Consider the following 23,588-nt stretch of genomic DNA (forward strand, 5'->3'; position numbering starts at 1 on the left):
GTCCGGGTGTTCGCTTTCGGTCCCAGACTGGTCTGTGGGTGGAGGTGATGATGCTCAGGATGGCGGCAATGAAGGACAGCAGGAAGGCTCTCCTCTTCCACAGGTACTGCTGCCACCACTGGTCTCTCTCCAGCATCTCCTGCGCCCTACTCCGCTGCATCTGGGCCACCTGGAACCGGTAGAGCTCACCGCAGTGAAATCAGTTTTTGGTTGGATATTTGACAGATATTCGCGCTGGAGCCACAAACAAATAAAAGGGTTTCCATTAAATGGAAATTCTCATACAAGAGTTGAAACAATACTTTCAATAAACAAGGCCGGCTTCAGTTAAGAAGAATTATTTTCTCTCTGCTGGCTGATAATTGTGTGATCTTTGGTTTAGAAAATTATAAGAAAACAGCTGAATATTTACTTAACAATTTGATATTATTGGGAAAATTCTTCAGGTAGGGGAGACTGGGGATGGTTGGAACATGGGGAGAGTTGAAACGCCACCATTTCCAATCAGGAATGAGACACGTGTCAGGTGATTATTTCAGTGTTTGTCTACTTCCTTCTCAATCTCACATGGCAGTGATCAAGGCTGAAAAGATATGTTTGTTGATTTTATTGTGTAAAAATGTGGGTTGTAACATTTATTCTAACAGCGTTACAACCATCCCCTTACATAAAACTAAGTATAGCCATATATATATATTAATTTCTTTTAAAACATGCCTAGGCAATGGAAGGTAAGACTTGAAGAGGTGTGCCTGTTAACAAAAAAAAAAAGGGAGCAAGTTTTAACCACACAAATGTGGAGCGTTCCTTCAGTAGCTTTGACAGGTCATCGAGAGATAAAACTTTGATGGGAGTGACATATGTAGACTAAACAGACAGAACAACTGTCCAGTTATCAGAACGTATAGTTGCACGTCGTGAGGTCAAGCAGGTGGCTGCTATGACATCAGTGAGAGAGGTGTGCTTGTGTCAGTAGCATGCACTGTGCAGCACTGGGAAATGTTCTCCTCCTTTGTTTTCTCACATAAACGTTATTAGGAATGCTGTGTTCAGTGTAAACCTTAAAGACATGCTGGAAGTGGTAATGCCTCAGTATAGATGCAAGAGAAAGACTTCATCCTATTCCTTGACCACTTCGCAAAACATACAATAGTCAGCTCAGAGAAAAAAGTTGTGCTTTATTTTTTTAAATAACCACTATTCACATACTGTATATCAGTGAAAGTTATTGACTTCTGCAAAGGAAAGGGGATTGTTCTACTTCCAGCACACCTGGCTGCTGCCGCCTCTCTTTCAGCTCCAGTATGGACTCTGACTCCTCTACTATCCATGATGTCACTATGTGATAAGCTCAAGCTGAACCAAGCACCTCAGTATCAGGAAGAAGAGACAGTTTGAAATACTCACAGATACACCAGTAAAACGAGCACCGATGGAAGAGGAACAGAAAAGAAAAAAGCTGAAGTGCAAGACCAAATAACCTGGAAAAAATTGAGAAAAACAAAAGAAGAAGTAAAATCCTCCCCAAAGAAAGCTGAAAGGAAATGCTAAAGATTCTGAGACTTCAGATGATGAGGACAAAATATGAACTTTGTAGTCTTTGGGTCTACCAAGCTTGCACTCCAGGGCTACCAACGCTGTGATTCAAGAACATGGTCAAACAAAGCATGCACACACTGGCCCTGGTTTTTTGTTTTGTTCTTTGTTTTTATATCCAAAAAGAATATAGGCTAGATATCACACCTGTATCTTTTTCACAGAAGAGTTCATTAAGCACCATACTGTTATAAACATTGTTCAAGTCATTTACACACAAACACACACACTCCAGAGTTAAACATGAACGCTTGAGCCATAGTCAGTCAAAGACTTTGTTCTACATTTTTCTTTTATTTCTACAAATCCATTTCTGAAGCATATTATATGATGTGACATCTGTTTATGCTGCTTTTGTCCGATTGTTACAACTCTCCCCAGTATGTGTTACAACCCTACGGTAGTGGGGTAGGTTGTAGCAAAGGATGACCACGGATTTGACATTAACATACGAGGTCTGTGATATTCTTGCAGTTTTGAATTGGTGCCTTTTTAGTACACAATTTTTTTTTTTCATATAAAAGTTTGAGAACTGTAGCTCAAAAATTCAATGAGTTACAGATGTTGAAGCAAAAAGTGTAACAACCATCTCCAGCCTCCCCCTATTTCAAAACTAAACTCACACTTAGTTCCTGTGGGAATGACTTTAATTCATATTCTAAATAATTTAAATAAAAAAGTAAATATGTGGTGCATTCAGTATTTGAACAAAGTTGATTTGATAAAGGTTTTTAATTCTTTGTCATTTCTTATTTTTTATATGCATGTCAAGTTACTAAATACTATTCAAAGATTCAAGATTCAAAGTGTTTATTGTCATTTGCTCAGTAAGGAAACAGGTTTCTCTGAACAATTACATAATTTTGGAACATATTTAATGTATTTAACCATAAGGAATTTTGACTTTTAACATTTATTCCCTCAAACATTCAAATATTTGTTTGTGTTAATGGATATTTTGCAATTTTACATCTTTTTAAACTGAATTAAAAACAAATACAATAAATAATAATAATTGTTATTATTAATCTGCCATCACTGTGTGAATGTGTGTGTGAATGTGATGTATAATGTAAAGTGCTTTGGGTATCATTCCAGGTGCTATATTAATACAGACCATTTACCATTATTAATATTATTATTAAATACTTCAGAAACACAGGTTACAGGTGGACAAATAATTACCTTTATCCTGATTACCTTTACAATTATCCTGTTTTTGTTTCTGTCTTCAACACCAGCAGAGCAGGAACTAATAATCTGCAGTTCCACCATCAGCCAGCAGAGGGCAGTAACTAATAAGCTGCAGTTCCACCATCAGCCAGCAGAGGGCAGTAACTAATAAGCTGCAGTTCCACCATCAGCCAGCAGAGGGCAGTAACTAATAAGCTGCAGTTCCACCATCAGCCAGCAGAGGGCAGTAACTAATAATAGAATAGAATAGAAGTACTTTATTCATCCCAAGCTGGGAAATTTCCTGCAGAAAACAAACTTTCTGTTAGAATAAAACAGATCAATAAAAACTTTCTTATTTGGCCATTTTCTCTTTAGAAGTTGACAAACTTTTAAAACTGAAAATAAGGACTTTTACATCCAAGTAACATATATTTTTCTGAAGCAGGATAGGCTCATGGATTTCATATATAAATAATGGTGAGACCACAAATGGATGTTTTTCTTTTATTAAAAAATAAACAATAAAAAATAGTATCCTCTTGATGAGCAACCTGTACAAAAAATGATTAAATCACCAGAATTTTAAGTTAAAAAAACAACTAAGAATTTAATGAGGATCAAAACTGAATTTGTGTTCTCTCCTCGGCTTTAATTTGTTTAGAATAAAAATGAAAGGCTTAGAACACATGAAGGGATCAAATTTCTCTATTTATCGTCTTTGCTGCAATAAAAGAAAAGTTCTTTATGTTCCTGTGTGTGTGTGCGTGTGTGAGAGAGCGAGAGAGAGAAATGCTGATGAGATATGAAACATTTCCAGTGATCAATACGCTGCCAGCTGAACAGATATTGAGTTCTTATATTTGTAAAGCAGACTCTAAAATAGTCTGAGCCTCACTGCGCGTCAATGATCTGCATGAAAGGGTTAAAATGCTTCAATGAAGCTTCAGAGCTTCAGTCCCAGATGATGGAATCAGTGTCTATTCATGTGATGGAAGGGTTGGCTGTATTTTCTACAGATGAGTTAACGCAGCACGGAGCTGCAGATCCTACAGGCTTGATGCTGGACTTCATCACTGACAGCTGAGCTGTGGAGTTCTGATGTAGGAGGTCCAGCAGGGGGCGCTCAAAGCAAAGCAGAGACCGGAGCAGAGACAGAACTTCAGTTCTGCTTCAGGTCTCCGGGTTTCCATCAGCTGGAGCTCCTCCGACATCCTCTAGAACCGAATCAGTTGTGTTTGCTGAAGGATTCCTGCAACAGAAAAACCCTTTTCTGACCAACCTGGTTGTTCAACCTGTCCGGGATCAGAAAGTCCTGAAACCGTTCCAATGTTTAATAGTTAGATTCTACTGTGATAAAAAAAAAACCCACATGATTCAGAGAGAGAGTTTCTCTGAGAAACTGGTTCTCAGTTTTTTCTCTCAGATTTTTCTAAAACTCTGCAGCTGCGACACAAACCTTCAGAGATGAAAACAGAGCCTGAAGTGGTTCAAGAGGGTCAGAAACTGGCTCTGAAACCAGTCCGGTCCAGTTCCACCATCTCCCTGCTGTTTGAAGGATGGGGTGTCCCGGGGAGCTGCCTGCTGCTGCGAGGCAGGAGGTTTGAGTGGCATCACCACGTGGCGCCTGCCGGTCCTGGAGGCCCACGGCTTCGCCCCTCGCTGCCGCTGACATCTTAGAGCGCTGTAAACACCCAGCTGGAAGTTAGATGGGGGGGGGGGGGGGGGCAGACTGAGCTGAAAACCTCCTCTGGTTTTGCTATGGGGTTCTAGGAGACGGAGGTTCTGGAAACCTCTGAGTCCAGCTGATGGTGACGGACAGTTGTGGCTCAGACCTGTGTATGTGTGTGTGTGTGTGTGTGTGTGTGTGTGTGTGTGTGTGTGTGTGTGTGTGTGTGTGTGTGTGTGGTCATACTTCATTATGGAGGGGGTTCGTGATCGCCTCCACACTGATCGATCCTCGTCTTTCCTCCGTCTCATGGATTATTAACGGCGGTTCCTCAGAGTCTTCTTCAGTCTCAACCTGCATTAACCAGCAGGAGCTAAAAACCGGTTTTAACTGGTTTTATAGACACAGCTGCTTCACAGTTCCAGGAACTAGTCCATCCAGCAGTCAGACAGCTGTCAATCATCCTCTGATCAATGAGCTCTGACTTGTGGTGATTTGGTTCTAAAATCATAAGTCAGTCTGGAGATGATCCAGGTCTTTTAAATTGACCCAGATCTGTGGGTTGGATCCTGGTTTGTGGGTTTGACCTGGGTGTGATCCAGATCTGTGTTTTAACCCAGATTTTTGAGTTTGACTCAGGTCTGTGGGTTTGACCCGGGTCTGTGGTTCTATGTTACTCATCATGATATAATAAATCAAATGACCTTTTATGGACGTGGTCCTGACCCGTGGAGACTGCAGAGGTGTCCACGTGTCACACGAGGATCCAACCTGCTGGTAGTTCCAGATCAGCTCAGATATTTAACCAGAATAATTCTATTTAGCTTTACTTTGTAATGTTTATGTTGGGGCGTGTGGCAGAAAGTAGCTCTGCTTAACATTTTTAATGTTAATTTTTACATTTTATTCATTAAAGTGAAATGAATGGAAAGAAAAATATTTGATCCCAGAGAAATTACAGTGTGGTCGTAGGGTTTTAGTTAGTTTTTTTTAATGCTAGTATGCACTGACCCTTTAAAAAAGGAAATAAAATAAAATGCCAATCAGACAAAAGAAAAGAAAACCAGCTGAAACAGAAGCGAAGACGCCAGAGACGAGAAGGACACGAACACAAGAAGTTCAAAGAAAAATGGACGAAGAAATTCTGTAAATAATCATTTTTTCTATTTTTATGTTTGTTTTTATTTTTAGGGTAAAAAGCGACTTTCCTGTTTTTCTTTCAAATAATTTAAATAAATGTTGCTAATATAATAATTAATTAATTCATTTAAATTATATTTAAACAATTTAAGTAGATTAATAAATAATAAAAGATTAATGATTTTATTAAAATAATAATTAATTAATTTAAATATTTCAAATAATTAAAATAAATGGCACAGACTCTTCCTGATCCGGATGAGGACGAGGTGGAACAGACTCTTCCTGATCCGGATGAGGACGAGGTGGAAGAAAACTCAGACTTCAGTGAGGTGACATATTTTGATGAGGAGCAGATGGAAATTAAACCTGTTCATCTTCTGTCCTCCAATCAGCTGCAGCGACTAGTTCAACACAAGTTTTTTATTAGTTTTGTGTTAAAAGTGCCAAATGTTGGATTAATAGATAATTATGGGATGTTTTGGCAGCTTCACCTGGCTCTTTGCTGCATGTCATCCTCTCTGACCCCGTTTCTGTCCAGCAGCTGTAATCAATAAGATCAATGAAATAAGTGAAATTAATAAGGATGATATTACTATATGGTATCATCATTATTATTATTATTACTGTGTTGTCTATAGCGCGGTGATTATTGTTATTACATAGTTTCATGATAAAAACATATTCCATGGGGAGACAATTTTGTATGGACCAAATGTTGTAACTTAGCAGAACTGTTTCTATGGAACTGTTTAGCGGCTGGTAGTGGCAGTGAAAATGTGATTGAATGTGAATATTGTTGTAATTTATAGGGGAGGGATTATATAAGCTTTTGCTTTCGACAACTCCTTTTGAACGTTTTGTATTATCTTTTTTTGGTGATGTATTTTTATTTTTGTTTTTATTTGTCATTATGTTTAAAAAACTTCAGTCAATTATCATTTCTCCTGATAAAACAGTAAAGAGGTTAACGGTTGCTAAATAAAGTTATAAATGCCAGTAATTTCACAACATTTTAAATTCTGCAAAAAATCTGATTATGGCTTTAATATTTTATGTAAAACAGGACACGAAACTGAAACATGAACTTTTCCTGCTCATTTCTGAAGAATTAATCATGCGTTTTCACATAGCCATTAAAAGCAGATGTGTGGCTCGACATCGGCTGTGACGAGTATGTAAGGGTTAAATCATTTAGAAAAGTTGGGGAAAGGTGGATGTTTGGAGTGTCTGCAGAACATCACGAGTTCAGCTGAGAAGTTCTGTGATGGACAGACAGCGTAGGACAAAAAGGGTTAAAAATAATCTAATGCAACATGAACAGTCAACATGAAAATGGCCACAAAAGAGGTCGAATGAACCAAATTCTACTCAAAATAACTGGTAACAAAACAGGACTGAAACTCAACAGACTGACCAAACCAAACGAGGCAAAGAGGAGCTGGAACCTACATAAACATCCACACAGAACACACTGTCACACCATGATGTAAATAAACTTGTTTAAAACGAAAGCATTTATGTTTTTCTCTGGAAACAAAATCTAGAGTCTGTGAGGAAATAAAAGTAAACATAGTGTTCATGTTTTTAATTTTAAACCTTTTAAATAAATGCGTTCATTCAAAGAGATGAATCTGTGGCATGAAGTCATAAAAATCAGACCGTGGCTTCATCTCGTGAGAGGAGCTGATTTTGGGCATGCAGCTGCCTTGTTACCAACGGGATCCAAACCCACCAAAAACCATTTTATCCTCATTATGTCTGAAGAGTCCATCAACGTAGAGAACGTCTTTCTCAGAAAAATTGCTGTTACATAAATATCTGGAAATGAATTAAAATCATATCAAATCAGGCTGATTCAGGAAATTGGGGGTGATACTAACCAGCCCTGAACCACTCCAGTTTAATCCAGTTTGGTCCAGTTATCACAGATTTAAGTAAACCAGTGGATTAGATCTGGTCCGCCGCTGCAGAAGGCAGACCGGATCTGCCAGCTCTAAACCGATTTTAGCTCCATGTTAAAACAGAAACAGTAAAAACTAGAAGCACTTAGACCTCCACCAGGCCATAGGGTCACTCATCTGACAATATCCCCAAAACAGGACCAGACCCCCCCCTGTATTTTAAACATTCTGGATCACCAGATCCAGAATATCAAACAATGCTGGATTATAACATCTACCATGATGTTGTCTGGTAATTATTATTTGTTTGCCAGTGGTTCTATCTGATGAGTTAGAAGCTGTAACGGCCAAACGATCCCTTTCTCCCAAAACAATCTCAGCTTTTTAATCAGCTCAGCTGAATCACGTGTTAACCTGCCCGTCAGGCCACAGCCTTGTTTACTCATCATGTCACATATAGACTCAGCTGTGAAGTCATGTCACATTTTACAACTTCATCACGGGCCAGTTTTCCACAAATGACAAAAAAAAAAAAAAAAAAAGCAAAAACACTCACTTGTGTGTGCGTGGGTCTATCCAGGTGGCATCAGGGCAGCTATGACATGTCGTCATAGAAACCACATCAAACAACATGAGAAAAATAATTTTTTAATCTAAAGACAAACGAGAAACACTGGTTTATATGCAGGGTGTCAGAATGACCCCATTTGGTGGTTCTAGTGGAAAAAAAAACATTCCTGCATCCAGGCGGCGATCCGGATCACCCCCAAAATCTAACCAGTTGTTCCTTATTCCATCTGACATTTCCTAAAAATTAAATCAAAATCCGTCCATAATTTTCATGTTGCTGACAGACAGGCAGACAGGTAAACAGATGGAAGGACAGACAGATGGATAGACAGACAGAGAAACGCCACCGAAAACACAACCTCCACCTTGTTGGCGGTAAAATAAACAAAAATTTGCTGGTTCCTGTAAAACATCAGTAGCTGGGACAGACATGACGATCACAGCTAAATGCTAAGCTAAAGCTAAATGCTAAGCTAAAGCTGAACAGTTAATAAATCACAGTTCATGTATCTGTAAAGAAGTTTTTATAAACTTCTAACTTTCCTTGTGGAAGACAGAAGACGCCTGCAGGAAGTCCTACTGAGTCTGATTTAAATGAACAGCCAAACGTGTTTACAGGTACCGAACTGTAACCTGATTTCTTCTACAAGACCTCTACCTTCTTTTTCCTCGTCTTCTTATCCTCTTCAGGTGGTTTTCTAGAACCAGAGCAGACCTGTTTTCAGCAGGAACTCTGCTGATCTGTTGTCAGATTTTCCTTCAGGATGTTGGATTGAAACATCTTGTTGGGGTTCCTCAGGGTTATGTTCCAGGACCGTCATGATTTTAAGTTTTTCTTTGTTCTTCTCTTCCGGTCTTATCGACATGGTTAGACCACATCAGACCAGAACCAACTGGGTTAGACCAGAACAGGAAATCTTACAGTTAATGTTTGAGTTTTTTTGCTGATCAGCTATGATACTAAACAATGACATAAAAAACGTCACCTTAAACATTAGAGGATGATCTGATCCGAAATGTCTCCGACTGTTCAAATGGTCTAAATCCAGTCGACTTCAGTCCTGAGAGCAGATTCAGTTTGTTTGGGTTTTTCTACAAATTAATTCAGATAAATTTCTTCGAAATTAACAAATAAAGACTTCTGACAGACTTTCTTCAGCTTTGCTCACCAGGACGAACCAGCAGAACCAGTGTGACCAGTGTCTGGACATACTGGCTAAAGTACGGAGGACCGAGACGGCCAAGATACTAAAATACCACAAAAATACAAAAATGACTCGATGAATAATTTTAATTTGAAAAAAATTTAAATTCATTTATATAAATGTAAAATTGAAAATCAAAAATCTGTTTTCGGGAAAATAATAGAAAGATGTAAAAATATGTGCAGAAAAAAAACGTAAAAACAATATTTGGGAGGAATGGAGGGGAATACAAAAGAAAAAATTAAAGAGATAAAGAACAAATGAAATTCAGTTCAAAACCTGAAATGTTTTTATCCAAAAATAGGTTTAATTTATTTAAAGAATTACCATCAACTGTGTTTTTTGATTCGATTACAGTTGATTTTTTTAAATAAATAATAATAATTTAAAAATAACTAAAACCTTCTCAGTTCCAAGTTGATTTGTTTTTGCAGCAGCAGCAGAAAACGCATAAAGTCCTCGTTACTTTTTTAACCTTTAAGATACGGCTGAGAGATCAAATGAATTCCTCATGACCTTAGAAGTTCTGCTCGGTTTCAGCCCGGATGAGGACCCAGTTCAGCTTTCTGATCAGACGTCAACTAGGCCAATAAGACGGATTCCTGTTTTGTTTTTAAATGCAGCATTAAATCATTTATTAAATGTGTTAATTTATTAAATTAATTGAATTATAATTTAATTTTAGATAAACGTATTAAACTTTTTTTTCCACTGTCGCCCCGTGCAGGCCTGGATGGGGGATCGGATCGAAGTTTCGATGCAATCTGTTGGTTTTCCTTAACTAGACTGTCATTGATTATGAACTGATCAGTCTGGAAAGCCCTGGGATGATGCTGTTGTGAACATAGAAATAAAACTGAACTGAACTGAATTTCAACATGTAATGAATATTTTATGGTCTCCATGCTGCAGTTTATTTTATCCATCAAACCTAGTGGGCGGGGCTAATGTTGTTGTTGATGACATCACATCCTTCTCCTGCTTCATGTTTAGTTTTTATCATGGTAACTAGCAGGTATATCCACCATATATTACCTGATCGGAGTGTTTCTGGGATCGATTTGTGATGACCTGTGTAGCAGGTTAACCAATCAGATGTTGTGATCTGTTAATGAGCTGCAGTTTAAATTAATTCATGACGCAGTGCAGAAAGCATGAAATGATCAAATACTGAAAAAAAATTACATGTTCTACCATCGATTTAATTATTTTACTTCATAGATAAATTAAATATTAATTGATTAAACTATTACATTTTCATTAACTACTGACAAATTTTAAATAATTGATTATAAAGATGATATATGAAAATATATATATTTATTTCTAGCATTTTTAAATTAATGACACGTTTCAGTAGTTATTGATTAATGAGTTTATTTCTAAATTTAAAAAATGAATGACACATTTAATTATTTATTCAAATCTGTATTTATGCATGTCATTGTGACGCTTTTCTGCCTCCATATTTTATGAGTTTGTGAACAAGTGCTGCCGGTTTGATCCGGTTATTTAAAGACTGGGTCAGTCCATCAGAAGAAACTGGATCAGTGATGGACAGCTCTGAATCCACATTTAGACTGATGATTCAAACGGGATAAAAACGGATCTTTGACTCACTGTGGACCCGGTTCTGATCAGAAGCCCACAGTTGAAATGAATTCTGCTAAGTTTGGTTCTGAAGCTGAACAGAACCTGATCAGAGCTAAACTCAACTGGGACCGAACGTGAGCAGCTGCAGATATTTTCCAACGAGCCTGGGATCCTGGTTCGGTTCAGTTGGAGGAAATAAACGCAGGCATCACTTTAAGACTTTAAGAAAATTGTCTTTTAATGAGACTCGGTGCAGAACCGGGCCACGAAGGTTACATCGGATCAACATAGAAAAACCATCTGAAGGGAAATCAATCAAAGCCGGAGCGCCCAGAATCCACCACCAGAACCGGCTTGTTCTGCCTCCACACCCAACCGGTTCTGCCACCAGGTCCATCTGGTTCTGCCACTCAGAACCTACTGGTTCTGCCTCCTGATCTGGACAGTTCTACCACCTGAACCAGATGGTTATGCCTCCACATTCGGCCGGTTCTGCCTCCGGGTCCAGCTGGTTCTGCCTCCAGATCCGGCCAGTTCTACCACCAGAACCAGATGGTCATGCCTCCACATTCGGCCGGTTCTGCCTATGGGTCCAGCTGGTTATGTCTCCGGGTTCGGCCCATTCTACCACCAGAACCAGCTGATTCAGGTCCGGCTAGCTCAACTATGGAAAAGCAGCCTCTACACGTTTGTCATGCCTCTCTTGACTTTGTGCAGCTCCAGCTGGTTCTGATTCTGGTTCTGGTTGGGGAACCGGCAGTCTCGGGCTGCAGCTTCAGCCCTCTGCAGAATCTTCTGCTGTAATCCGTTTAGATGCGAACCGGCACCGTGCAGAGGCCCCAGGGGTCCAAAGCTGGAGTATCCAGGGATGAAGGGGGAGGTGTAGTACAGGTGTCGGGTCAGGGTGGTACCGTGGGAGAATGGGTTCTGAACTGCCAACCCACTCTGTGAGAAGTCGATGCCTCCTTTACTTTTATCTGACGTGGCGATCTCGGCCAGGGACCACAGTTTTGGTTTGGGGCCCGAATTTGGCCCCTGGGTGGCACCACAGGAGTCCACATGTTCTTTAGGGGGTGGACTCAATGATGACTCAGAAACTCTGAGCAAGTTCAGGGCCTGGTTCTGAGGAGGGGCCCCCGACACAGGGGTGGGACCCGGCTGGTGGGCCAGTCTCTGGTCCCCAGAGTCCGGATCACTGAAACCTCGATCCACATCGCTGTCGTCCCGGAAGGCCAGAACACAGGAGTCCAGGGCCCGACGGGTCACTGTGGAGAGAACAGAACACAGACTGGGTCAGACCAGAAGCATGATTAGAACACAGACAAGGTCAGAACAGAACAAAGACCAGAACTCAGTGAGTCACATCAGAACAGGTTAAATTCACTTACAGAATCATGATCAATACGATCATCAATTCATTTCAGAACCAGATCACAGAAATTTTTAAATTCTTCCTTTTTGCTTTTTTCCAGGAAAAAACTGATCAGTTCTCGATCGGCTGATGTTCTGATGATCAAAAACCAGTCTCTGCCTTTCAGTCTAAAAGAAAAATATTTTCTGGACCTGTACAAAACCGTTTCTCACTCCAGGTTGTGGTTCTGACACTCTGACAGGACCTTGATGAGAAGCTTCAGAAGATCAGTCGCTGGACCAACAGAACCCCCAATCACCTGAGATCAGGTCTTACTCTGAGTTCTGGTCCATTTAGAGAAGGACTGAGATACACACACACACACACACTCACCGTTCTCTGTCTCATCCGCGTTCATCTTCATCGGCTCTTCCTCCTCGTTGCGCTCCAGGTCTATGTCCTCCTCCTCCTCATCCTCGCTTCGGTTACGGGGGGTCCAGGTCATCTTGTTTTCCTTCTTCAGGCGCCGGCGAGCATTGGCGAACCAGGTGGAGACCTGTGTCAGTGTCATCTTGGTGATGATGGCCAGCATGATCTTTTCCCCCTTGGTGGGATACGGGTTCTTGCGGTGCTTGTTGAGCCAGGCCTTCAGCGTGGCCGTGGCATCCCGGGTGGCGTTCTTCCTGTAGGTGGGGTCTCCATATGGGTAGGGACCCAGGGGCCCGAACGGGTGGTAGTCCAGAGATCCGGATAAGCCTGAGGACGGGTCGTAGCCTGGACTCTGCAACAGGAAGTGACCACGTTAGGATCAGTGTGTCTGATGGTGGTCAGGGAAGGTCAAAACAAACAAACAAACAAATTGAATTTGTTCTGAAAAACGAAGCCAAGAGGAAAAGAAAGCTTCATTCTGCAGAGGCCAGAAAAGATTTCTGAGTTACAAAAAAAAAGAAAAGAAAAGAAAAAGAAATAACTAAAACAATTTCAAAATTAAGAACAAAAGTTTCAAAATTTTACATTTTAATTAAAAAAATATTTACCTTAAAATAAAATTTTAAAAAAACCTTCACAAAAAATTCCAGAAAAAAAGTTTTGTAATCAAAATAAATGTCATATTTAAATGTCCTGATCCTGGATCATCAGTTTGGGCCTGGGCCGTTTAATCACAAACCGGACTAACAGAACCAGAACCCTCCTCGGTCCCGACCCGCGCGGGCACTCACCACAAAAGAGTTGAGGGTGCCGGCGGCCCGGGGCTCCCCGCCAAACGGAAGGTGCGAGTTGAACCCGGGAGACGTCACCGATCCGGAGTACGGAGCAAAGGCAGAACCCGAAGAGGAGCGACCAAGTTCCTCGGTCCGCGGTCCGAGGACCACCCCGGAGCCGAAGGTTGGGCACTGCAGAGCCAGCGACACGGACGGCTGGAAGATGAAACCCTGAGGATAAGCCATGATGAGCAGCGCGCGCGGAGCCGGACTATTACGCACGAGGCAAAATCAGCGCGCGGTTTTCCGGGACGGCAGAGGCGCGTCCGGGAACATCGTAGGCGCTTTCAGGTGCAGGATGTGCGCGCGTTCCTGCTGCAGGTTCTTCGCTCCGGCTGCTGCGGAACCCGCGGACACACTGAAGAACCGGAGATGGAGGAAGAGGCTGAGCTCCACCTCCTGCAGACACGGACCTCCTTCAGCTACTCCTCCCGCCACTCCACGAACTGTCGTCAACACGCGCACACACACACAGTTCAGCAGAAAGACTTAAGGGACCGGTTCTGTTTCACCGAACCTCTGTGATCAGAAACCAGAACCATGACACAGGTGCAGCGCGAGCTGCGGATCTTGTGTGGCCCTTTTATTTTCAGCTGCAAATACCTAGAAATAATTCCGTCGGAAGAAAAACTTTTTCTTATAAATTATTAGTTAAAAGATTTGTTTTTTCATTTGATCTGAAAGAAAAAAAAACCAATTCTGTCAGTTAACAAGATTAATTTATTTTAATCAATAAATGAATTTTTATAAAACAAAATATTAAAATTGAGAATCATTTAAACACATCAGTTTGATCATCATCATTTTCTGACATAAAGGCTCAAACTTAGAGATGCAAAAATTATTATTATTATTATTATTATTATTATTATTATTATTATTATTATTATTTACCCACAATTATTATAATTAGTTGTAAATATTTTCTAATTTCAGCTTCACATCAGAACATTTTATTTCACTTCTGTCAGAAAAACTGAAGACATCAAAAAGAGAAAACAGCTTTTTATATTTTCTGGTTATTTTCAAAAAGATTAAATAAATAAACAAACAAACAATAAGGTTCATCTGCAGGTAAGTTGGTGTGATTCTTTTCCTTCCAGCTGTTGGTGAGTCGTAGCTTCGTTTATTCAAATAAAATTGATGTTAATTTTCTGTTGGAGGAATTTAGTGAAATGAAGAAGGTTCCCTCAGAGATGATGAAGAATATTATGAAAACGAGTTCCTTCACTCTGCTGCCTTAAAATAGTTTATCTAATGATGATGAAGATGATTGTGGTGATGATGGTGATTGTGATGATGATGATGATGATGAGGGTGGTGATGATATGTATATAGCTTTTGTGGAAGTGGGTTGTGAAAGTAAGCAAGTGCTAATCGTTGTATATCCTGTATTGTCTTTGTTCTATATAAAGTGTTATACAGTATCTTTGTTATATTGTAATATTGTCTTGTCTATTGTTGTCCAACGAGATTATGATGATGATGATAGTGATTGTGATGATGATGTGATGATGAGGGTGGTGTTGGTGGTGATTGTGATGATGATAATGATGATAATGATGATGGTGAGGATGTGGATGGTGATGGTGGTGATTGTGATGATGGTGATGATGATGCTGATGATGCTGTTGTTTTAGAATGGGTAGGCATTTAATAAGCTACTAGCTTTAGCCTACACCCACACCCTTTCGGTCTTTGTTTTTTTCCTTTCTGTAATATTTTATTTACTTTCACTATGCCGAAATAAATAAATAAATAAATGCTGTGATGATGGTGGTAGTGATGGTGATGGTGATTGTGATGCTGGTGATGGTGATTGTGATGATGATGGTTATGATGATGATGATGGCAGTTGTGGTGATGATGGTGATTGTGATGATGATGGCATGAGTGCAGCATGGCTCAATGGGTAGAATAGACTAAGGGTTGCCGGTTCGATCCTCAGCCTGTCGAGCTCATGTCGAGGTGTCCCTGAGCAAGACACCAAACCCCAAATTGCTCCTGATGGGTCTTAGCTTCCGCCATCAGTGATGATGACGATGATGTGTGTGTGAATGGGTGAATGTGATGTGTAATGTAAAGCGCTTTAGGTAAACGCACTATAAAAATATATGTACATAACAGATTTATGATAATCATGGTGGAACAGGAGTTCTGATGGAGGCTGTTGCCTGCTGGTTCTGCTCAGTTTGTACAAATAAAGTTTATTTATGTTAAAAACAACCCCCATTTTAAGTTCTGCACGTTTCCTCCTCCTGCACTTCAGATGATGAATTTATTCATATTCAAGCTGAAATGTGTTTATTAAACCAAACTCTGAGGAAACAAGACTGATGGAAAACAGAAAGTAAAACTTTGCTGGTTCTGGTTTGAACCACCTTCACCCCTCCTACCTCCCTCAAGGTGTGACATCATGTTGAAAGCAGACATAGAAATTTGAAACAGACCTAGGTGGTTTCAGACTTTTTACCTGAAGAGGAGGATGAACTTAAAGTGGGTTTAAATGATCACAACACACAACATTTTTTTGAAGAACTGTGTGCATTTTCCAACCACCATCGGAAAAGATTCCTTAACAGTTTTAACACGGACACCATTCCCTGCCAAAGGGCAACTAAGGCTTTTATACCCACCTGCTGCAGGTAAATTACCTGGAATAACCCACAGAGGTGGAGCTACATAAAACAACAACCTGTAAACCTGGAAAACAACAATCAGGTCATGATGAACACAGGAAAGAAATATTTACATATATATACATGCCTATAAATTTAGTTTGAAATCATTAATGAAAATTTCTTTCATCTCAACTACTTATTTAAATAGTATTTAAGGAATATTTTATATCTTAACCTTCACTAATTTTAATAACTGGTTGATCTGAGGCTACTGCTGCAGATGATGTCGCGTCAGATCAATCAGATTATTTTACATAATGGATTGTTTTGGTTAGAAGAAACATTCTAGAGCTGATACTGAACACAGTCACTTCATTCATAGTGAATTCAAACAGAAAAATCATCAAATTAGTTGGTTTGACAAGCTTCACTTCAGCTCAGTAAATTATTAATCAATTAATTATGTTGATATTTTCCTTAAATCAGAGTCCTGGTGTCCGTGTCCTGGTTGCAGGTGGATCAGCAAGACCAGAAGACTGATCTGACTGCAGCTCACTTGGGTCCTGAAGCTAATCTGATTTCTGATGTCTATAATTAGCAGGCTGAAGCTTTTCCTCTCAGCAGGAGGAGTGAAAGCGCCGTCACCACGAGGAAAGCCGGCGAGGCCGACAGGTGGGCTTCCTGCTTGACCGCTGAGCTGCAGGATCTTTAGGTGGAGCTCAGATACTGATTCAGGCTCATCTTTGCTTCAGAGGGAACCAAAGTTTTGCTCTAGACCCAATGCAAGTAGATGGTTTTGTTCAGCACCTTTCTGGCTCGGGTTCAAGTGGAAATGGCAGCTTTGAGGAAACACACAGAGTCGGTAAGGAACCAAAATGGCTGCTCTGATGGGAAGAAGGATTCCACCAGATCATGTGACATGAATAAGCTCTGCTGACTTCATGTGATTCTGTGAAAGCAGGCTGTTTTGGTCTTTTCTCTGTGAGCAGGATTACTTTACACGATAAGATCTCCAGGAATAGTACTACAGGATCCTTGAAGAGCTTTTCAAAGCTCTTCTTTGGATGTTTCTAACTTTCATTCCATTCCAGATGATCCCACACTGCTTCATAATGTTGAGGTCTGGGATCTGGAGAGGATCTGTCCCTCCATCGGACCCAATCCGTCCCTCCATCAGAGGGTTAGGGTTAGGGTCTGTCCCTCCATTTGACCCATTGAGGTCCAGGATCTGGGGAAGATCCATCCCTCCATTGGACCCGTTGAGGTCCAGGATCTGGAACCTTGTGCAGATGGGTTTCTGGATGGAAACCCATCTGTATTATAAACTAGTTTATAGCGAACATAAATGTCTGGTTCATAGTAAACATGAATGTCCGTAACTGGTTAATAGTGGACATGAATGTCTGTAACAGGATTTTACTGGATATAAATGTCTGTAACTGGTTTATAAAGGACATGAATGTCTGTAACTTGTTTATAGTGGACATGAATGTCTGTAACTGGTTTATAGTGAACATGAATTTCTGTAACTGGTTTATAGTGAACATGAATGTCTGTAACTGGTTTGTAGTGGACATGAAAGTCTGTAACTGGTTTTTAGTGGATATGAATGTCTGTAACAACTGTGTCTGATTGACTCACAAAGGACCAGTGACAGAATAAAAGGATAAGGTTTTAATTGGTTAAACTGATGCACAGCGCTGATTATCAGGAACTTAGAATACTGGCTGAAAGTAGTTTCTCAGAAGAGCCTATAAACAGAGAGGCTAGAAAGTGGCGTCTTTAATCTGATTAGAATTTCCATCAAAATTCCGTAGGGACTACCATGTAGAGGTGTTGTGGAGAGCCAGGTTTAGGTTGTTGGATGGAGCTGTGATGTTTGTAGGCAGAGCAGGTGAGTAGATGAGCCAGAGTCTGGAGGTGAGCAGCTTCAGGGAATGATGGGTAAATTCAATCAGATGGTGGCAAGACCTGAAGGAAATGAGCTAGCAGAGGTTTAAGAAGGTAATGACTGATGTAGTAAAGGGCCAACAGTTTCCAAGAAGTCAGCACGGGTAAAAATCCAAGCCAAGATCCAGATCCTAAATCATTTAAATTTACCCAGGTCCAGAAGCCAGAGCAGACACAGATGATCCAGATCCAAATAATAGAGTACTTACAGAATGAGAGCGAGTCCAGGGTCTGAGCCAGGTTTCATGATGTAAACCAGCAGTCAGAATCCAGAAATCAACAAATCCTCGGTCAGGAACTTTCAGGGGTCAGATTTCAGAGCTCACAATATCAGGGGGGGGCAGTGATCTGGGTCAGGTCTAGGTCCATGTCTAGTTCAGGTCAAGTCAGGTCAAGTCAGGTCCAGGTCCAGGTCCAGGTCTAGGTCTAGGTCCAGGTCTAGGTCAGTTCCAGGTCCAGGTCCAGGTCCAGGTCTAAGTCAGGTCAGGTCAGGTCAGGTCTAGGTCCAAGTCCAGGTCAAGTTCCAGGTCCAAGTCCAAGTCCTGGTCTAGGTCAGATGAGGTCCAAGTCCAGGTCTAAGTCAGGTCAGGTCAAGTCAGGTCAGGTGAGGTCCAGGTCCAGGTCTAGGTCAAGTCAGGTCAGGTCAGATCCAGGTCTAGGTCTAGGTCTAGGTCTAGGTCAGGTCAGATCAGGTCAGGTCAGGTCAGGTCAAGTCAAGTCCAGTCCAAGCAAGGTCAGGTCCATGTCCATGTCAGGTTCATGTCAGGTCCAGGTCAAGGTCAAGGCGGCAGTGGCTCAGGCGGTAGAGCAGGTCGTCCAATGATCGGAAGGTCGGCGGTTCGATTCCCGCTCCCGCAGTCATCTGTCGTTGTGTCCTTGGGCAAGACACTTAACCCTCCTTGTCTCCAGTGTTGGCATCGCTGGTGTATGAATGTGTGGATGAATGTTCGGTGATGGTCGGAGAGGCCGTAGGCGCAGACTGGCAGCCACGTTTCCGTCAGCTTATTGCCCCAGGGCAGCTGTGGCTACACACGTAGCTTACCATCACCAGGTATGAGTGAGGAGTGGATGAATAATGGATTCACACAATGTAAAGCGCTTTGGGTGCCTTGAAAAGAGCTATATAAATCTAATCCATTATTATTATTATAAGGTCAAGGTCAAGTCAGGTCAGGTCAGGTCAGATTTAGGTCAAAGTCAAGTCAGGTCAGGTCCAAGCAAGGTCAGGTCCATGTCCATGCCAGGTCCATGTCAGGTCAGGACATATCCAGGTCCAGGTCTAGGTCAAGTCAGGTCAGGTCCATGTCAGGTCCAGGTCCAGGGACTGGGGTTGACAGTCCTGCTTATATAGAGAGGGAATGTTGATACTGCTCCAGTTAATTAGTGGCTAATAGCTGTGAATAGAGACGGTAGAGAAGTGACAGGAAACATGACCAAATAAGGCATGGACCAGATTGGAAACCATAACACTAACTGGTTTCCAGAGGACAGTTAACATCTGTAACTGGTTTCCAACAGATGGTAAATGTCTTTAATTGGTTTCTAGCATACAATAAACATCCGTAACTGGTTTCCAGCAGACGGTAAACATCCGTAACTGGTTTCCAGCGGAGGGTAAAAGTCCCTGACTGGTTTTAAACCTCTGCTGCTCTCTCTGCAGCCAGCCTGGAGGTGAGACCATAAACGAATATTGATTGGGCCTAATGAAACCAGAGTAATGTGAGGAGCTCCTGGTGGGCTCGGCCGCACTGACAGGTGAAATGATGCAAGCCTCTCCTCTGCAGATGGCTTCAGCAGATTAGTGATGGCATTTTCACGCTTTTTTAAGCATCTTTCATTAAAGCCCTCAGCGGCAGCGAAGGTGAAGCTCTTATTCTCCTCTGTTGCTGACAACCACGCTGAGCGGCTCCTGCAGGAGGACGTAATGACTCGGAAAAGCTCTGTCGAGGCCCCAGCAGGCCTGAAGTGACGCCTTCCTGCAGCTTTATCATATCAAAAAGTTCTGTTCACAGTTTACATGAACAAAGTTGAATATTGAGGGAAATGTGCAGCGCTGCCGCCTCCATATTCTCTGTGGTACGACTCGTTTGTGAGGATTTTTACATAAAAGAAGCACTGGTTTGTTTTCTCCCAGCAGCCTCGAACTGAGCTCAGCCCGCAGGGCAAACATCCAGAGGTTACTTAAAGACAGTGTGTTTAATTAATTGGAAAACACTCTGTTTTAATAGTTATTATTCAAGTATGAAATGCACTCCTTGTTATCAGAGATATAATTACTACCCCTGGGACTCTTCCGTTGGAAGGGAGAGACTTCACAGAGCAGATAATGGCTTCAGACCAGACTGCAGGTTACTTTCATGGCTGCAGATCTCTGAATAAAGAAAAATAATCTTTTTTTTTTTTTTTGTTAACCTTTTTCATTTTATCATCCACTGATTGAAAGAAGCTTTTTATTATAATAAATAAAACTGGAAATGTTGATTTTCTTATTTTTCTCCCTGGTCGTCCCCATGAAACAGTCTTCCTTCCATATGTATCTAGTTTTATGTTTCTTCATCTCTTTGTAGCAGCTCCAAAGCCATTTCTAAACTGTGTATTGTTAGGATGTGAGAGAAGATTATGGCTGAGCAGCTCTCAGCTGTTATTTCACATGGAGACAAATCCAAAATCATTTCCTAAAGTTTTCCATAAAGACGGAATAATTTCCAAAAATGTGTGTCCGCATAAAACCAGTGAAACAACTGTAGTACATCAGCCAGGCCGATCAGTGGCCATCCTACAAAAATACACAGAAAACAGCGAAGAATACATGGAGCATACTCAGAAATAGATCAACTAACTTCACTACATCTACAGGTTCAGTTCGTTGATCATTCAGTCGCAGATCGATTTAACAGCCTGGCTGAGTGGATAGGCTAAGATGCTAAAGCAACATTAAACAGAACCTTTGCAATGACACATTTATTATTATTGTTATATTACTGTCAAGCACATCACAAATCAACGCAAGATATCAGACTGATGTCGTGTAACCTGCATAGTTTAATTTATGTCCTCTACAGTTAACTGTGTAGATTAATCTGTGCTAAGTTGCACACTTTTTGTTGTAAACATGGTTGGTTGGTAAGAGTAGTGGCAGACCATTGAGGAAACAGCAACTAGGATTTTAGTGGGCGGGGCAGGCCGTTTGCTACTTTGGGATCTTGACTCTGATGTGCTACTCTTCATCATCACTGCCTTACAATCCGTTTCCGCTTTTGTTTCTTGCTAATGTAATTAGCTGTTGCTGTTGTCACTCATTCTTGATTACACTAGTGCTTCTGGCTAGCTCTAGCCGCTATTGAAATGTAACTCCACCCCCTACTTTCAGCATAACTCCACCCACTGCCAAATTTGAAAAATGGCTGAAACTGCAAGGGTTGGGGTGGGAGGTGTAGGATGATCAGGGGCGGAAAGTGGGCGGGGTGGGATGCACTGACAGAAATGATTGGCAGACAGCAGCTAAGCTCACTGGCAAGATGCAAAGCGAGATTCACAAAGCAGCTATGCCACAGAACGTCTTTGAGGTAGAAGACTTTTGCCCTCCTGAATCTTCTCAGCTACACTTGAACAAGGTGGTCCTGAAGCGTATGAGTTTGAGCCATTAGTGCTGTTACGCTGGCCTGTCAGCAGCTCCAGAAGCTCTGGAAAGCTATGGAGACTCGCGGCAGGTTGTGGCAGCTGCAGGAAGTTGCTGCTGCTACAATGTGAGCTGCTGTCTGTCGCCAGATGAGGGTCAGCAGGTAAAGAATGAAGGCCGGTGTTACTTTTACACCCTTCAAAAGCACAAATGTGTCCTATTACAGGAATATTTCATCAGTAACTTTGAAAGAATATGAGTCTGAAATTAGCAGATCTACACCAGATAAGTTCACATCCCTTCATATGCATTGGTGGGGTGGTTTCTATGCAAAGTCGAGGCAAGAACCCACCTACCTGCATCTGGAGGGAGGGGCTATGGGGTTCTTAAAATTTTCTCGTGACGTAGATAACCTCTATGTCATGAAAAACCTAACCTGGTTTTCCACTGTAGAAGGTGTTATGAGCCATTTTTTTACCCACAAGAACCCCTTTTATAAAATAAATAAAGAAAATACTAATTTTATCAACAGTATATGTGGTTTTGTCACAATTAAGTAATTCTGTGTTGTTTACATCTCCAAAACACATTTTTGGTTGCAATACCCCTTTAAGTCAGTAATTATGGCGATAACAGTAAGCCAAAAACTCCTTTCCTCAGCATGAATTTATGTGGTTTTTAGTCATGTGGGCAGATGGTGAGTTTCACTCAGAGTTGTAATTAGATCCACATAATTCATTTAAATCTAATCAAAGTCATAATATGCCATACTGACGTGTTTACCTGACCTGACTGAATAGAGTCAAAAAACACGTTTTTTTGTGCAGTTCCCTGAAAAATTCAAACCCTTAATAATTTTAACGTTTTATATTAAAATAAAATAAAAAAAGGCTAAATTTACTTCCTTATGCCCCCGTGTCCAGGATTCAACTTCAGATGGGATTTGATGAGGCATTCAAAGATGTTTGACTTTAAAAAACCTTCAGATTTTTATCTGAAATGTGAGAAAGTATGAGCATTTGACATCAGTCACACCACCCAGGCTGTGAACCAGCTGTCAGAGGGGGATTGTGGGTAATGTAGGCTGAGGAGGAAAGAGATGCTGAAGGTCTTGGTTACTTGTAACTCAAGAGCCTTTACAGCTTATTCAGTGAATAACAAAACAATAAAACACAATTAAGTGTGTATACTGACGATATGTGGGCAATTAAAAAATGAAAAAATAAAAGAAAAAAACAAAACTGAAAGAAACTATCCAGATAGAAGCAGCAGATCATTTACATCAAGTTACATCATTACAGGCAACAAAATGAGATGGATATATGAAAGGCCTCCAGCCATCCACCCATTTTCTGCCGCTTATCCGGAGTTGGGTTGTGGGGGCAGCTGCCTAAGCAGAGAAACCCAGACTTCCCTCTGCCCAGCCACCCCGGCAGCTCATCTGGGGGGTCCCGAGGCGTTCCCAGGCCAGCTGAAGTTGTAGTCCGTTCAGCGTGTCCTGGGTTGAAAGGGCTACATAGAAGAAATAACAGGCCCACCTGTCTTTAAAGCCATCCAGAGAGGTGCACCAGTGGAAGGTCGGAGTAATCGGAGCCTTCCACTCCCCAGCATGAGAACAGTCTGAACCCAGATAACTGAAAACAGAGGGGTCACGGTAGCATGAAGCCTATTAGTAACAGAGATGCCCTGACCACTGCTTCCTCTGTCACAACATGAGCAGAGGACCAGTATCTCTGGACCTAGCAGATGTAAAAGTGGGCTGCAATCCTTCTGGCACTTCCAACACAAGGCTGTGTCTGTTAGTCTTACCTTATGCAACCTAGAAGGTGTCCGTTATACTCTGTTTAAAATCTTAAACCGGACCAATCTTGATCCTAATTCTCATAAGCTTTTTGTGTTTCTAAGAATGCCATTCAACTCCTCTTCTGAGAAGGA

The 23,588-nt window shown here is 41.3% G+C and overlaps 2 protein-coding genes across 2 annotated transcripts in view; one reads left to right on the forward strand and one right to left on the reverse strand.

Moving 5' to 3' along the window:
- The window catches only part of b3gnt9 (UDP-GlcNAc:betaGal beta-1,3-N-acetylglucosaminyltransferase 9), a 615,230-nt gene that overhangs the window by 54,194 nt on the left and 537,448 nt on the right, over positions 1-23,588 (forward strand). The gene's annotated exons all lie outside the window — the stretch shown is intronic.
- Positions 10,678-13,888, reverse strand: LOC121646959 (iroquois-class homeodomain protein IRX-5-like). Its single transcript, XM_041996111.1, has 3 exons — positions 13,422-13,888; positions 12,595-12,982; positions 10,678-12,115 (listed from the first exon to the last, which is right to left on the reverse strand). The coding sequence occupies exons 1-3, from the start codon at positions 13,647-13,649 to the stop codon at positions 11,532-11,534; spliced, it is 1,200 nt and encodes a 399-aa protein (XP_041852045.1). The 5' UTR covers positions 13,650-13,888; the 3' UTR covers positions 10,678-11,531.

Source organism: Melanotaenia boesemani, chromosome 10 (assembly GCF_017639745.1).
Source record: "Melanotaenia boesemani isolate fMelBoe1 chromosome 10, fMelBoe1.pri, whole genome shotgun sequence".
In the NCBI taxonomy this organism is placed as follows: Eukaryota; Metazoa; Chordata; class Actinopteri; order Atheriniformes; family Melanotaeniidae; genus Melanotaenia; species Melanotaenia boesemani.

Excerpts from the sequence above, each read along its gene's own strand:
- LOC121646959 (XM_041996111.1), bottom strand. The coding sequence starts at position 13,649 with ATGGCTTATCCTCAGGGTTTCATCTTCCAGCCGTCCGTGTCGCTGGCT. Across the intron at positions 12,983-13,421 it reads GCACCCTCAACTCTTTTGTG|AGTCCAGGCTACGACCCGTC; the intron begins GTGAGTGCCCGC and ends TTCCTGTTGCAG. Across the intron at positions 12,116-12,594 it reads CGCGGATGAGACAGAGAACG|TGACCCGTCGGGCCCTGGAC; the intron begins GTGAGTGTGTGT and ends TTCTCTCCACAG.